Here is a 17,423-nt window from a genome sequence, read left to right as displayed (position 1 = left end):
TACAATTTAAACTCCCAGTCCATCATTTCTTAACAGCCAGAAAAATATAGTTAAAAAAACTAAATACTCGTTAAAACTTCTACAAATCCTACGCATTCAATAACCTCCACTATCCACATGTGGTTTTCCTGCGCAATAAGCATGACTGGAAATAAAACAAAAGAGGACATAACCAAGTAAATAGCTCCTACGCACCACATGAAATATCCTGCATGCCTTAGCGAGATAGGTCAAAACATTGGCCAGAATGATAAAGGTGATGAGAAAAATAGATGAACCTGGCCGTACAGGCAACATGTAGTGGGAATCGAACCACGTACCGCGTTACAAATCCAATTTGTAACCAAACGGTAAGATTTACTAACTTTTCACAAATGACAAGACAGAGACTACATAATAACAGCATAGCATAGAAAGGAAAACTGAAAAATTCTTCTGTATCTGGTTATGCTCACATACACAAGACTCAGCAAAGACCATATAACATTAGCCTCATCCAATCCACAATGATCAGTATCTACCAACCAAAATAAAATCTTCATCATCAAGAAGCTGAACATCTCTCTCCCCTATGAAATTCTCTCTTCCAAGATCCTGGACTATATTGACAAATTCTAACCTTTTAGACAGAGGAAGGGGTACGTAAGGTAGCCTAAAAACAGGCCTAATCACACCCAACTGTGCAAGAGCGGTATTAAGGGCAATTGGGTTGGGCTCACTGAATAGCCACTTCATCAATGGTAAAAGCTTCTTTTTGAGATCTTCATTCTTTCCCTGGAACATGAGCGCATGGATCAGAGCAGGCACCAGATTGCTGGTAACTGAAATAACTCCAGTAGCACCGAATTCCCACCTTGCGTCGTGGCACTCGTCATCATTACCACTCCAAATGCACATGCCCTTGTCTGTGTACTGCTTAATGCGATTGTTGCCCACACACTCTTTAACTCCTGCCATGTTATCTTGCTTTGCAAGCACATTGATCACATCAGGAGGAATATCTTGACCGGTCCTTGAAGGCACATTGTAGATGATGGTTGGCCCCATGGAAAGAACACTTTCAAAATGAGAAACCAGGCCCTGCATAGATGTCTTCCCATAGTAAGGGTTGATGTGAAGAGCAGCATGCATTCCAACAGCAAAGCCCTGTTCTGTTGCGTGGATTGCTTCTTTTGTTGAGTTGCTACCAGTATTCCCAATCACTTTGATTGACCCACCAAACCAATTAACAGTATGGGCAATCAACATAATGTGTTCATCCCAACTCATGAGATGTCCTTCACCTGTTGTTCCCCCAACTATAACACCCTCGGTGCCATTTGCTATCTGCATGTTCATTAAAGAGTCATAAGCTTCTAAGTCAAATCTCCCATCAGGCAAATATGGTGTCTTAATGGCTGTGATCAGTCTAAGCTTCACAATGTCATCCACAGAAGTCCTGCAAGTGCATCAATATATACTCATAAGCAACTATGCCAGATCATGAGCGACATGACACATTCAATCTAATTGATCTCATGCTGTAGGCATGTTAAGTATAGGAGATTTAAGTTTAAGCATAGGAGATATAAGTTCAACTTTGAAGCAAACAGATTCGAATCTAAGTCGATCACAAAAGTTGTAAATATGCAAAACATACAGCTGGAGTATGTGTGTGCATGACTGTGTGTGAACTGTGTATGACACAAACAACTATACATTGGCCAACTATTACATCAACTGGCATTGAATAAGACATAACATGAAGCCTTGGACAAAGTTCCAAAAGTAAAACTTTAAGTTGGGTACCCACTCATGACCATGACTTGCAATTACCTTCGAGGCTTCAAACATAATGCCAACCATCGACCCTCCGTATTTAAGTCAAAACCCAGTAGGTTCAGCCATAAAATTAAATAATATCATATAGTCAGATGATATCACAGATTTTCCAAATATAGTTTGTGGCTCTCCAGCTTCCATATGTTAAGTTTGTACAATATGGATCGGGTCACCCAAACCCGTCCCATTTGATCCACACACCCAACACATCATGGGCGGTGGCATACTTGTAAATCTTAACGTTATTTTGTGTATTTTATGATGTACCCTAAATCGTGATTAGTATATAATGATAACAAGAGGCAGATGTCATTTGTTGCTGCTCTCTTTCATCTCTCTCTTGCTTGGACGTGCAGCCCCCTTCTCTCTTCCTCCTCTTGCATCTAACTTCATCCAGTCGTTTGATATTAGATATCAAAATCTTACATGGTATCAGAGCAAGGTTTTGCTACTGAGAATGTCTGATAAGAATCTCTAATTTCTGCCCTAAACTTTGTTTCTTTTTTGCCCTAATCCTCCCCAAAATTTCTGCCCTAATCCTCCCCAAAATTTCTGCCCTAACCCTAATCCCCAAGATTTCTGCCCTAATCCTAATCCCCAAGATTTTACCGTCTGCCCTAATCCTACCGTCTGCCCTAATATGCCTTAATCCTACTGTCTGCCCTAATCCTAATCTGCCCTACCGTCGGCCACCTAACCCTAATCTCAAAATTTCTATTTTCCCCTTATTTTCTGATTATTGCATCTATGGATCCCCACCGTAATTCCAGCATCTTGCCGTCCAATTTCCTCTCCCAACTCATCTTACAAAAGCTAAATCATACCAATTATTTGACATAGAAACATCAAATAGTCTCGTTCATCAAAAGTCACCACTGTCTCTATGGACATCTCAATGGCACCACACCTTCGCCACCTGAATGGATTATGCGAGAGGTGAAGAATGCTACAGGGCAAGTTCAAGAGACCGTTGCCAAAATCAATCCTGAATATGAGATGTGGGTGGCTCATGATCAATCTCTCGTTGCTTATATCACCTCCACACTATCAGAGGAAGTTTTGGCGGGTGTTGATGATGATCTTTCAACACTTGAGTTGTGGAATGTACTTGCTACCACGTATTCTCAAGTATCAGAAGCAAGATTTCTACAACTCAAGAGGCGATTTCAGGATATCAAGCGAAGCACAAGTTTAGTCTTGGAATATATACATGAGATCAAAAATGTCAGCGATCAACTTGCCATCATAGCATATCCAGTCAGTGACAAGGACAAGGTACAGCACGCTTTGAGTGGATTGGGGTCAGAATTTGATGTTTTCTACACTGCTTTAGATGTATTGTCTGCCCTTCCCTCTTTTGAAGACCTGAAAGCAAAATTGATTCATCATGAAGCGAGTCGTGTACAGCAACATGAATTAGTTCATTCTGGCAGTCACAATGTGTTGGTCACTGGGATCCATGCTTTGCAGGAAATCGTTCAAGAGTTTGAAACTCACAGGCAAGGATGAGTTATATCACCTACTTGTTTTTATTGCAATAAAAGAGGTCATATGAAGTCAAAATGTTGGCATAACGCTCAGAACAAGGGAAAGCAGGTCCTGACAATAAGGCAGCAAGGTCATCTGTTTCGAACACGACTGTGGCATCGAACACTTTCCCTAATGTGCAGCAGATTTTAATGACACCATTGTCCAAAGTCAATCTCAAGCAAAATGAGGAATGACAATACTATGTGGATTCTGGTGCTGCAGCTCATGTAACTGGTGATGCAGGTAAGCTTTCTAGTGCTCTCCCTTATTTAGCCAAAGCTCAGTTGTCACAGGAGATGGTTCCCATCACAAAATATCACATATTGGAAATGCACACTTATCCATGGCTCATTCCTCAATACCCTTAAAGAATGTTCTTGTTGTTCCAAATGTCAAGAAAAATATCATTTTTGTGTCAAAGCTTATTGATGATACTCATTCCTCTGTTAAGTTTATTCATTCTTCTGCTCATGTTAAGGATGCTCAAACCAAGAAGACATTCGCTGAGGGTGTTCACAAAGGAGACATGTATGTCATTGAAGAAGCTCCAAAAGTGTCTAAGTCTTGTGTTTCAGATTTATCTTTTCCCAGTCATAGTGAAGTCAATATCACAGAGTATGATATGTCATCTCTTTGGCATGGTCGTTTAGCAAATTGTAGTCGGTCTTTCATTCAAAGTCTTGTTGCAAATGGACTATTACAAAAGTCCAGTCTAAGTCCTGTCAATGAGTCAAGCATGTGCTCAAGTTGTCATATTGTCCCAGTCACTTGATCATTCCTTATTCATCTATCATTCAGGTGAAGTTACCACTTGGCTACTTATATATGTAGATGACATAGTTTTTACTAGAAACTGTTTATGTCATATATCTCATGTTAAGAAGGTATTGCAACAAGAATTCAAAATGAAAGATCTCGACAAACTATAGTATTTCTTGGGTGTTGAGCTTGACAGAAAAGGTGACACATTAACTCTTACACAGCATAAATACACTCTTGATATTTTGGATAGGGCGGGTATGACAAGTTGCAAGTCCATTAATATGCCTAGTGTTCTCAACACAAAATTAAATGCATTTGATGGGACTGGTGCCTACCCAAATCCTAGTTTCTATCGAAGTATAGTTGGCATGTTGCAATATCTCACTTTTACATGCCCAAACATAGTATATGCTGTGAATCAAGTCTCTCAGTTTGTCCATGCATCCACAAAAGGGCATATGGATGCTACCAAATGTATTTGCGTTATCTTAAGACTACTCTTGGAAATGGACTCACCTACACAAAACAGTCAACTGTTTTGCATGGTCACAACATTTCCACTTATACTGATGCAGATTGGGCAGGTGATCCAAATGATAGACGATCAGTTTCCGGTTATTGTCTCTTCCTTGATTCCAATCTTATTTGTTGGAATAGCAGAAAACAGCGTGCAGTTGCTAGATCTAGCACTGCGGCAGAATATAGGGCAATGGCTGCAGGCACAACTGAAGCTTCATGGTTACGTCATCTGCTTGGGGAACTCTCCCTTCCCATTGCTCAGTCATCTCTATTTTGTGACAACCAAAACGCGATCAAGATTGCCTTCAATCCTGTTCTACATAATCGCACTAAGCATATAGAGATTGATCAACACTTCAGTCGTCAAAAGGTTGCGGAAGACGAGATTGTTCCCACTTATATAGCCACGTCTGAACAAGTGGCTGATCTTTTTACCAAGAGACTCACAGGGCACCATTTTTGGGAATTGAAGAACAAGTTGTGCATGATCAAACCCCATGCACAACTTGAGGGGGGCTGTTAAGTTTATGGATCGGGTCACCCAGACCCGACCCATTTGATCCACATGCCCAACACATCATGGGCGGTGGCATACTTGTAAATTTTAATGTTATTTTGTGTATTTTATGATGTACCCTAAATCGTGATTAGTATATAATGATAATTGATAACAAGAGGCAGACGTCATTCGTTGTTGCTCTCTTTCATCTCTCTCTTGCTTGGACGTGCAGCCCACTTCTCTCTTCCTCCTCTTGCATCTAACTTCATTCGGTGGTTTGGTATTAGATATCAAAATCTTACACCATACAGTATAGGTATGTATATATATGGTCTTGTCCTAGGGATGACAATTCAATTCATTTAACTCCCAGGAAACAGTAATCAATGACTCAGTAGGCAAAGGGCAAGTCCTGCTATCCTTAAATGAGAATTTTTCATAGACCAAGCCAGTCCAGCAGTAACAACATAAAAATTTCTTTAACTCTGGCAATTAATTACCACCATCTATCAGAGAACTGCGTCAAATGAGGAAACGATCTTAAATGCTAATAGCATAAGTCACCTATAAGCAATAACTTTACCTGTTTTTAACTTCAAGGCTCCGCATAGGGAGGTGCAAATCAGCTGCAACAGCTGTCTTTGTAGATCTCCATCTTTGATTAGATCTGGACAGTGATAAAAAGTCAGTAATAGCTTGAATAGTTGTGAGCAGTCAATTGTTATTGAGTAGCCGAGTCCAGGTAATGGCTCAAATAAATCAGACTTGTACAGCAAAACTGTAAAATACTCTCATAATCAAATCCAGGTCCCTCTAGTTCTGAAAGAAGTATTATTCTATATAAATGAGTAAGGGAAATAAAAAAGAGAGAAACTTCAATGAAGCAACAAGTGGAGTGAAAATCATGCTTGTAAGAATGTGTAGACTGTAGAATGTATAACGAAGTTTTATCTTGTTTCAGAGGGGAAAAGAATTGATAGTTTAAGAAGAATGATGCATGCTTTCAAAGAAATAACAAATTTCAGCAAACAAAAAAAGCATCATGGTTTATTTAAGTTTGAGCAATGTTAAAAGATCCATTTGTTCCTACCTATGTCACAAGGACACTTTAAAAAAAGTGCAGCACCCGTGTCGATGCCACGCGGTTGCGGGTGTGGGTGCGGCTCCGACTCGCACCCCACCTGCACACTTTGTTATTCCCCTCTAAAATAAATTTTTCCTTTGTTTTTTTCTTCTCTCCCCCTGTTTCCTCATTTGCAGTAATAAAAGTAAACAAAGGACAAATTAACCTAAGAACAACCATAAATTATATATATATACTATGAATATATATATCTATACATACACCCCCGCCGCACCCCTGCACTCAATTTTTTTAGATGTGCCGCACCAGCACCACATCCGTACCACACTAACACCCGCACCCCGCGTCCGTGTGACATAGGTTTCCACAAAGTGAGACTAGGACATGGACACAATTTTTCCTGCAAAGTTTAATTATAGATGAATGTCTATTTGGAACCTCAAAGATAATCCAAGGTTACCAACCACAAGTACCAGGTATATCATGCCTCATGATGTCATCTCATTGTTAGTCAAAGACATATTCCAATTCAATGTCTCCATCAACTGCAAACCTTCATAGAACAGCTCCACTTTGGTTTGCATGTATATATATATATATATATATATATATATATATATATATATATATATACACACATATATTCTTCAACCCTAGGCTTCCATAAATATCATCACTGCAAATCAAACAAGATCCCTAAGTCCCCTCACCAAGTCATGGTAAATATATTTAAAAACAAGAACACATGCAATTCCCTACTCGACGTGGTAGCACAGCCAAAAGTAGAACAGCAAGCGACACAAGACCCTTTTTATTAAGTCAAGCTTTGTACAAGTAGGTGTACTGCAAAAGGGTGTCTAGCTAGTCCCCGCTTTGGGCCACCATAGCTCAAGGTCAACAGAGAATAGAGGAAAGGAGACTGGAGGCCGGTGCAACCCATAGCTTTGTGGCCATGCAGGTGGTTGTGTGACAGGAAGCCAGGGTGTTTGACTAGCTGCACCTTGTCAAGGCCATCAATGCAACTTCAAATGCAACAAGTGGCCTGATGAGAGTGCCAACAGTTATCATACTCATTGACTTGAATAGATATTGTCATGAGAAGACTGCCTTTCCTATTCAAAGTATCAAGGTCTGCTTCTAAAACAAACTCCTTTGAAATCAAATAATGACGTCAGTGCTTTAAATCTCGAACAACTATATAAAATTCAAGATCATATGTAGAATACTAACGCTTTGCTTGAGTTAACTTTTCAATGAAAAAAGGCAATGGGCCTTCTCTTCTGACTAAGCACGACACCAATACCCACATTGGAGGCATCATACTCTACTCCAAAAAATTTAGAATTAGGTATGCTAAAATTGCGGCAGTGGTAATCTTTTCCTTAACAAGGTGAAATGCCCTCTCAGTTGCAGGGCTCCAATGAAAATTAGCACACTTAAAGCATTCAGTAATGAGTGCTATTATGGTGCTGAAATTTTGTATGAAACACCTATAGAAGGAAGTCAATTCATGAAAACTCTGCATTTTTTTTAGTGTTCGAAGGGTTGACCAATCGACCATAGCATGAACCTTTGAAGGATATGCTTTAAAGTTTAATCCCCTCACAAAAGATGATAAGTCCCAAGAAAACAAAATTTATCAATAAGAAAATCACATTTCTTGGCATTTGCACATAAATTTTTCTTTCGCAAAATCTCAAGGACTTGCCTAAGGTGAGAGATGCGATCTGACACTGACTGGCTATAAATGAGAACATCATCATAGTAAACAACAATGAACTTGCCCAGACATGGACGTAATACCTGGATCATAACATTTGTAAACATACTTAGGGCATTCAATAGCCCAAAAGGCATGACCAGCCACTCGACTGCTCTATAACCAGTCATCAATGTCGTTTTCCATTCATCCCCCTCTCGAATCTGAATCTAGTCATACCCGCTTTTAAGATCAAATTTTGAAAACACATGGGCAACTGCCAACATGTCAAGCATATTATCAAGACAGGGATTAAGGAAACAGCACTTGACTATGATGTGATTAATAGCCCAACTGTCTATGGACATACACTTTTGACCTGTGAGGAAAGGAGAGAAAGAAATGCAAAAGGGAGGGGACCACGGCAACTCAACCCTAACAATGCTAATTCGTTAATATGAATAAATGATATTTTTTACATGGATATGAATGCTCTTCAAATATATTAACAAGAATTATGGAGTATGTATTTCAGCACATGCCAATAAAGAACTTTGAAGTATTAAACATGCTTGGATCTGGATCAAATGACATCCAAATCCAAACACACTGACATCTTACCACCTTCCTCAGAAGGAACCGTGAAAAATAGAAATCTTGTTAATATTTCCATCGGCCATCCAACTGTAGCATATCTTCAACAGATTACATTTTTTTACCTTAATATAATTGTCATCCATCTCCAAACCATCTATAGAAGTCAGTACTCCTAGTACCTGCTACTCTGTAGAACACATTCATTTTCATCAAACAACCATTCTAATGCATTGTTAACAGCATTTCCCTCCTTACCTTCCTGATCGTCCATCATGAAGCATAGATAACTCAATCAAGGAAGCCTTCCTATAATTGGCAATTCCATGATGGTTCATTAAAAATTACTGCAGGAAATAACCCAGTTCTATGGCATCTTCCATATCCAATTCAGTTCAGTGATTTCTACTATGCAGCCTCCAAAGGAAGGAGTATATCAGCATATGGATCCTTCGAGAGAGGAACTTCATTGTTCCCAGTATTAATATCCATAAAAGCCTAATTCACATTCTAAGAAAACTGGCAGGTGGAGCACAAAAAGGCATTCAGATCCACCAGGGAGAAAAACCATGAGCCACATGAAAGTAAATGGAGAAAATAAAAAAGAAATATTTTAAATTTGATCATATACACTTGTTAAGTCGCAACAACATATATTATAGTTTATTCTTCCTTTCTTACAGAAGATAAGAAATAATCTTTCTTATATAGACAAAGCAGCTTCTCATAGGCCCCCAGATTTGCCTTGTATAAGCAAGGAAAAAGCACTTCATATAGCAAAAGCATGTGCATTATACAGATAAGTGACAGTTATGAAAGGGAAGCCACTCATTCTTCATTTACTTATTAGCGTATGCCAAAAGCATCAGGTAGTTCATGATAAAGCAATAAGGGATACTGAAGGAAAACATTCTAATGAAGCCCACCGAATACTTCCAGAAATTGCTGAAAAATCAACCACACCAAGAAGAGGTGGAACAGAGCCAAAGGGCATTTTCTGCATGTCCCCATGACAGACATGAATGAGGTGATTTTTGCAACACATGCCGGAGGTCATGTTCATCATGGTACTCAAACTCTTCTTCTAGAAATCAAAGCAGTAACCTGCACATTGAAGAATTAAAGTCAGGAACGGCTTACTGAGGATAAAAAGTGAATTCATGCTAGCATCTGCATTCAATTCAAGAGTTTTAGAACATATCATGTAAAGACCACGATCACAAAATATAATTCTTGGGTCTTTATCGGCGAGGTTTTCTCCGCTATGAACAGAAAAGTTTGTTTTTCTTGGAAAAATCTTGAAAATTTCAGAAAACAAATGGAACAAAAAAGTTAATAATAAAATTGAGTTTTATGATGCTAATCTTCTTACAAAAATATTTAATTAAGAAAACAGTACTTGAAATATTAAAAGAGACACTTGAAAATTTAAAAATATATCAAAAGCACTTTTTCTGAAAATGGGAAAAAAGTAACACTTTAGTTTTTTGGATTTTTTTCAAAAATATAGCAATTCCTTCATTTTTCTTTACGTTCCTGGTCTATAAAAAAACCGGCAATATTTGTGACTAAGCTAAAAACAGCCGTGTTTCATCAGAAATGCTGCTAGATAAGTCAACTCCATCAGTTTTTCCTATTCAATGAATTAGATATGCCTAATACTGAATGAAGCAAAAACAGTTGGCAATTACATTTCTATTATAGCTACTCTGCCTTGAACAGCATCCAAATCTATTCTGTTGCTGCATCATACAATATATTGCACCCTACACCACAATATAATATATTGCAGTTGATTGTGTCCTACTATAATATATCATAGTTCATATTTTTCCTATTTTTGCTGTAACGTACACATATCTATCACCAAGAGTTATCAGCCTTTGTATTGGTGTGTCCAGAAAGAAAACATCAAATAATATCAATCAGAAAAAATGGAATTCTTCACAAAATTTCAAATGCAGTTCCAATCACCTTCGAAACATAAACCACTTAGGAGTTATTCACAAGGACTTCAACATGCAGTTCCAATGATGTTTTACCAATTCATTGTCACAAATACAGAACCATAAAAAAACATGAAAAATAAAAAAACATGAAAAAAGGAAAACAAAGAAGATAAAAGATCATTTTTCATGAAGCTAACATTGAAATGCTTTCGATATAGTTTCATTTTTCAATGTTTCATTTAACATATTACTTAGCATTTTAGATTTTGATCCATGTTTTTGGAAGAAAATATGTAAAAATCTTACATATATAAACCTTGCATCAAGATATTCACCAACATTCAAAATGGACACAGAAATGAATGCAAAATTATTACACTGTATCGATGAACTAGCCCTTGAGCCTGACACAAAGATGTCATTAATAGAAAAATGAAAATTTATGGTCATGTTCAGCGAGACATGAGAAGCAATGTAGCTATTTACATGAAAACGACAATTCATCCAGACATTTGAAGTTCAGCTTATTGTTTAATCATCAAATTTTGTATTTGTTTTGTTTATTTCTTGTTTCCTCGTGTCATTTTATTTTAGATATATGGTGGAATAGGTTTGTCAGTCACTAGTGAAACCATAAAAAAATTACAATTCAAATCCTCAATTAGTCGTGCAATGCAAGTGAATGTAAAAAAGAATTGGAGCAATGTTTTAAAACCCAATGATTTGGGACTCAACTCGTCCGTCTTTGACTCGTGACTCAGTAGGTCAACTTGGTGACTCAGGCCAAGTCTTGTTAATTATTGTTTGAAAAAAATAATACATAATTTGTCATTTAAACATAAAAAAATTATAAAATGACTTGAACACATGTATAACTCAATTAACTTAATAACAAGCAAATAATAATTGAGTCATATTTACCCATGTGATAACAAGAAACCAGACAAGTAAATAGCTGCTGCTACTTTGTAGTTGCACGTTTCAACATAATTGAGTAGCAAGTATCAATATATCAATGAACAATTTGACAGGAAACAAACATTAAAATTCAACATCTACAACCATCCAATAGCTAACAAACTAAATGTATATGATCTAAAACTAGAATTCCAAAAGATAAAAAGCCAAATGATCTAAAAATTGAAATAAGTAGATAACCATAGATGAAGTTAAGTTTAATAAGCTTTAGCTTTTCATTTGCAATATGTAAATTTAACAAATAAGCTGTAATTTCAAAATTGTGTGTCCCAATATAAGTTAGAAACTGTGCCAAAAATTGAGTAATTAAGTAGAAAGTAGTCAACAACTTGTTGATTGTACGATATGAAGCTTATCACTAGATTGCTGAGTCAAATGAGCTTTGACCAAGTCAAATTGAGTGTTAACCGAGTCAAACCAAGTTTTGGTTGAGCCAGCCAGTGTCAAGCCAAGTCAGGCTAAGTTACAGACGAGTCAAGCCGAGTTGACTGCAAACAAATTCTTGTGCTGTCCGAGTCAACAGGTTGATTCGACGAGTTTTAAAACACTAAATTGGGGTGCCTTTCAACAAATACACAGCAAGACAAACAATAGATTCAAACATAAGAGGTTAAACCACCTTGCTTATATTCATTACAATAGGCAATGGAAATAAAAGTAATAAATTAGTAAACCTTACAAATTAATCTACTAATATGCACTTGGTTTATAATGTTTTAACTATGACACGGAATTCTTCAAAAAAGGGGCTGCACCTGTGTCTTGTCTGACATGCACCCCAACCGCACCCTCTGTTATTCATGTTCAAAATTTTTTCCACTCTTCTTCTTCTTCTTCTTCTCTCTCCCTCTGTCTTTCTTTCTGTACAATAATAAAAGTAAAAAAAGAAAAATTAAATTAAAAACAACTATATATATATATATATATATATATATATATATATATATATATATATATATATATATATCATAGTCACAGTCACAGAAAAAGCGTTTTTTTCGAAAAAAAAACATGATAAATAAACTAGCCGTTTAAAACCTATGTCACATGAGTGTGGGTGCAGATGCAACTGCCGGTGCGACGTATCCCAAAAAATTTGGGTGCGAGGGTGTATATAATATATTTATTTTATATATATAAATGTATGTATTCATAATATATATAATTTTAGCTTGTTTCTTAGCTTAATCTGTCCCTTTTTTTTACTTTTATTACTATACATAAAGAAAAAAAAGGATAGGGAGAAGAAAAAAAGTGGAAAACGTTTTGAACTTGCATAAGCAAGGATGCGGTTGGGGTGCGTGTCGAAGCAGCACGAGCACCAGCGTCATATTTTTTGTTCATTTTTTCAGATTTTTAATTATTTTTCTCTATTTTTTCTGATTTTTAAATATTTTTTAAAGATAAAAAAATAATTTTACGATACGCTACGCTACGTTTGCGATACGTTACGATATGGCGTATAGGTCGGCCCGACCGATACACGATACGCTGCGCCTTTTATAACATTGTATTATATATATATATATATATACCCTTGCTGCACCCCTGCGTCCAAGTTGTTTGGGATGTATTGCACTAGCACCCGCATCCGCACCCACACCAACACCCCACACTCATGTGACAGTGTGTTAATTATTCTTCATTTGTTTAGATAATTGGAAAAGACATGAATAAGAAAGCATAAAGAGGTCATATGCTTGGAGCATTTTGAAGTACTGAATGCATGGGTTGGAGAAGAACATATTGCCATATTTCAAGAAAAGATGTTAAGTGGATCAATATTGAAGGAACACAAAAAGATGATGATGAAGAGACTATATATGTTAAGGAATGAGGATACATTGGTGATGATATATATGATCATGATGATGATGAAGAAGAAGAAGTTAATGATGATGATGAATGATAGTTTTGCATTCATTTTAATCATCTAAACAAGTTGATGTCAGAACTTTAAGTTAAACTGACGGATCATGGATGTGAAACTGATGACTGTTAATCTGTTACTTTATTATATTTGTGTATGACATGTTTTTCTTAGGAGTGGTATTTTTCTTGATTTTCCTGAATTTTTCAGCATATTTTGCATTTTTAAATTAAAAATATGCAATTATGCATTTAACTGTTGACCTGACTGGTGTATTGAACTTCTAACACTTCAAAAGAATCCACCTATGCAAAGGATGTTTTACATGCTCTTGTTCTCTTCTCTGGCATTTCTTCGCAACTGTTGCAGTTCCCACTTGATTTTTGCCATTTTGGATGTCCAGAAAACTCCCAACCATTTTAAATTAATCAAAATCGAAATAAGGAAATAACGACTAGAAGAGGCAACAGGATGCCCCAATGTTATAAAAGGCGTAGCGTATCGCGTATCGGTCGGGCCGACCTATACGTCGTATCGTAACGTATCGTAAACGTAGCGTAACGTATCGTAAAATTAATTTTTTAATTTTAAAAAATATTTAAAAATCAGAAAAAATAGACAAAAATTCTCAAAAATCTGAAAACAATGAACAAAAAATCAGAAATCAAGAAAAATAAAAAATGTATTCAAATATAAAAAAGATCATCATACATAAGGAACATTCATGTGTATACTATCAACAACACATTCAAAAATAAGAAATCAAATATTCAAATTAACATAATAAGCATCTATCACAATTTTAAACTTGAAAATTTTATAAAATTTGAGGACTTAGAGTCTTAAGTCTTGGAGTTTTAGGACTTAGATTACATCAGAATTTTATAAGTTCAAACATACAGTTATCATATTTCATGATTCAACGATGATATCTCCCAAATCGATGAATCATCGGTTAATTTTTATGAAAATACGCAAAATTTCTCCCTCTTATGTCTATTGGAGTCTTTAAATACAAGAAGAGAGAGAGGAAGGAGTGTTTAAACTTTTAAAAAATAAAGAATTTTATGTTTTCTCCCGTATCGTACGATACGGGGGTGTATCGCTCGTATCATACGATACAGGCCCCGTATCGTACGATACAGGTCCCGTATCGTACGATACGGCCGATACGGGTACGATACGCACGCGTATCGTGTATTGAACATGTATCGTATAGGTTTCTTCAACCTATACGATAAGTATCGTACGATACGCGTGCGTATCGTACGATACGGATAACATTGGGATGCCCCATTATATTGAAAACAAGCTTCCATAAGTATTCTATGCCAAGCCATTACTTGTCGATCGGAATTTCCAGTTATTTGCAGCTAAAAAATTTAATAATCTACGATATTAAAGGAAACATTTTCTTCAGCAGGAAACAAAACACACACCACCATTTACGCTGTAAAGAAAAATTAGGAATATATACTTTATCATAGACTATAACAAGCAATTCCAACAGAAATCACTATTAATCTGCAAAACATACTCACAAAATATCAATCAATAACAAAATATCAAATCAAAAAAGAAAGAGAAGAAGAAGAAGCAACAACAACATCCAACCCAAGAATACCATCATATTCGCCACGAAAACAGAAAATGAATCTCCAATATATCATCAGAAATCGCAACCGAAGACTCCAGAGTACTAACAAAGAAAGAATAAGGATGAAGACTCAAACACTACCAATAAAGAAAAAGGCACTGAAATAGAGAAAACATGACAAACAACTGATTTTAGAACCATAATCATGTATCGCACTCAAATTGGCACCTCTCCGGAAATGAACTAACCATAAGATGTTGACGTGTTATGGCGAAGTACCCAACAGGAGTGGGGGTGTGGGGGTGTGGGGAAGGGGAGAGAGAGAGATTATTCAACATTGCAAAAAAACCAAACCAACCAGAGGTTGGATCAGTCGGTACAAGCCTATACATGACCCTTGATGCAAGACGCTTACCTTCACCTAAAACCAGACATGGCATACGATCCACAAATAGATCCTATAGATCACAAAATAACTACTCCCATGAGATACCGGTTACCCCTTCAAAATACAACCGGGGAATGAAATATGAGATTTAATCCAAGCTAATCAATATTGAAGCTTCCACCCCCCACATTCAAAAATTGTCTCCGCGCAACCAGATCGCTCTCTAGGTGGTGAGCAGCGATCCCTCCATAGCTCACCGCCATGTGCTACTGAAACTACCCCGCATAACCGAATAATTTGAAAAAGAGAGAGAGAACCTCGAACCTTGAATGGGAAGCGGAGGAAGGATTGATGAGGGGCGTGACGGCTGCGAGTGTGCACAGAGAGTGAGAGAGAGATCCTATTGAAACAGACGGATAGAAGAGAGCCCCGGGGTCCCACCCTTATTTTTCTCCCATTAGTTTTAGAAAATTTGGGGAGCTTGACTTTGAAATCACAGCTTGCCGGGTGTCACCGATGGCGGACCCACAAAAATTTGGATGTAGACTTTGAACGGTCAAAGTTTGCAGTGTCACTGGTGGTGTTGCTGTCACGGGATCACTTTCTTAACCCGTGCGACCTGGCCATGGCTTCTTCGCCGTAAACCTAACGCTTTGTTTGGTTGGAGGGAAATGAAGGGATGGAAAGGGAGGGAATGGAAAGGGAAGGGAAGGGAAGAGAAAGGGAAGGGAAGGAAAGAGAAAGGAATAGAATGGAAATCAATGAAAAGAGTTGATTAAAAAGTTTGTTTGGATAGAAAGGGAATGAAAAGGAATGGAATGGAAAAAAAAAAGACTAAATAGCACATGGATTTATGAAGGAGAGAAAAAAAAGAAGGGGTAGTGTGGGAATAAAAAACTCTTTCACTTACCTTTCTTTCCTTTCCTTCCCAATCCGTCCGATTTGAGAGGGAATGGATTTACATTAAACAATTTCTCCCTTTCCTTTCATTTCCTTTCCCTCCCCTTGCAACCAAACACCTTTTGTCTCATTTCATCCATTTCCCTCTTTTCTAATTAGCCAACCAAACAAAGGAGGAATTGCTCAATCCCCCCTTTCCCTCCTACCAAACAGGCCCTAAAGGGGCAAAAGGTTGTGCGATAACTTAAAAATAACGAGTGCATGAAAAAATCAAAGATTTTAAGGAAATAGAGAGATGTTCTTGCAATGGGTGTAAATCGTATTCATCACAAGAGCAATGTAAACAAAAAGGTTTGGAAAGAAATTTCAACTTTATTCACATAAAATGGTTGAGGCTTCTTACAATTATTCAAATGTTGGTCATTCCAAACAGAGAATTCAAACACATGGGAACAGGTTGCCCCATTCAAATCATGTGTCGTCCTCGACATTAACTATTACATAGTAGGTCATGACTTCCTCTAGGTGTCGTTGCTTCATTCAGAAAGCATACTCCCATGTCGGCTGCTTTGCGCCCCCCCCCCCCCTCCTTTTCACTAAGTATTTCTTCGGCTCTTCAAGAAAGTTGATTTTGTGAATAAGAATTTGTTCTAACTGTCTATTTGCTACTCACTTGGTTGATGATGACGCTTTCTATAGGATCGGCTTCTGTTGCCGCCTTCTCCTCTTCGAATCTTTTCCATCAGCATGGAAAGGATTCAGGTTGCAGATATGGAACACTAGATGCACTTTGAAGTCTTGTGGTAGATTTAGCTTATACACTAACCTCTCATTCTTTTTTACTATTGTGAAGGGTCATTCATACTTTCAAATTAGGGCACAGTGTCCTCCACGAAAGATTCTTGTACGATTTGGGTAGAGCTTCAAGAGAGTTTGGTCTTCGATTCTGAACTATGTGGTCTGTCGCTTCTTATCAGCTCACTTCTTCATCTTCTTGGCCGCTTTATGTAAGAATTTTTTAGCTAACTCCGTCGGCTCATGTCAGTCTCTAATAAATTGATAAGTGAATGTTGGTCTTCCCCTTTCTTGGGCAGCAAGAGTGTGTGGCATCAACGGCTGTTGTTCAGTGGCTATCTCGAATAGACTATGCCCCAAAGGCTTGCTCTTCTGTAAGTTGTAGCAAAATTGGGTTACATCTAACAACTTCACCTAATTTTTCTGATTTGCACTTAC

General features: G+C 37.3%; 1 protein-coding gene across 4 annotated transcripts; it reads right to left on the bottom strand.

The window, feature by feature from the left end:
- Positions 1-387: 387 nt before the first annotated feature.
- On the bottom strand, positions 388-15,758 carry LOC116266058 (4-hydroxy-tetrahydrodipicolinate synthase, chloroplastic-like). 4 transcript variants are annotated; one of them, XM_031647131.2, is made up of 5 exons: positions 15,615-15,758; positions 12,191-12,296; positions 9,435-9,612; positions 5,715-5,798; positions 388-1,438 (listed from the first exon to the last, which is right to left on the bottom strand). In XM_031647131.2, the coding sequence occupies exons 3-5, from the start codon at positions 9,572-9,574 to the stop codon at positions 511-513; spliced, it is 1,152 nt and encodes a 383-aa protein (XP_031502991.1). In that variant the 5' UTR covers positions 9,575-9,612; positions 12,191-12,296; positions 15,615-15,758; the 3' UTR covers positions 388-510. The 4 variants fall into 4 exon arrangements, with proteins under 4 accessions (XP_031502991.1, XP_031502992.1, XP_031502989.1 ...); XM_031647132.2 differs by lacking the exon at positions 15,615-15,758 and adding an exon at positions 15,318-15,562; XM_031647129.2 differs by lacking the exon at positions 12,191-12,296 and having other exon boundaries at positions 15,615-15,750.
- Positions 15,759-17,423: the final 1,665 nt, after the last annotated feature.

This window comes from Nymphaea colorata, chromosome 12 (assembly GCF_008831285.2).
Source record: "Nymphaea colorata isolate Beijing-Zhang1983 chromosome 12, ASM883128v2, whole genome shotgun sequence".
Classification (NCBI taxonomy): Eukaryota; Viridiplantae; Streptophyta; class Magnoliopsida; order Nymphaeales; family Nymphaeaceae; genus Nymphaea; species Nymphaea colorata.
Note: the sequence above shows the minus strand (reverse complement) of the source record. Positions and strands in the feature narration are given on the sequence as shown.

Excerpts from the sequence above, each read along its gene's own strand:
- LOC116266058 (XM_031647131.2), bottom strand. The coding sequence starts at position 9,574 with ATGATGAACATGACCTCCGGCATGTGTTGCAAAAATCACCTCATTCAT. Across the intron at positions 5,799-9,434 it reads GCAATTTCTGGAAGTATTCG|ATCTAATCAAAGATGGAGAT; the intron begins GTGGGCTTCATT and ends ATCACTGTCCAG. Across the intron at positions 1,439-5,714 it reads AGCCTTGAAGTTAAAAACAG|GACTTCTGTGGATGACATTG; the intron begins GTAAAGTTATTG and ends ATGCACTTGCAG.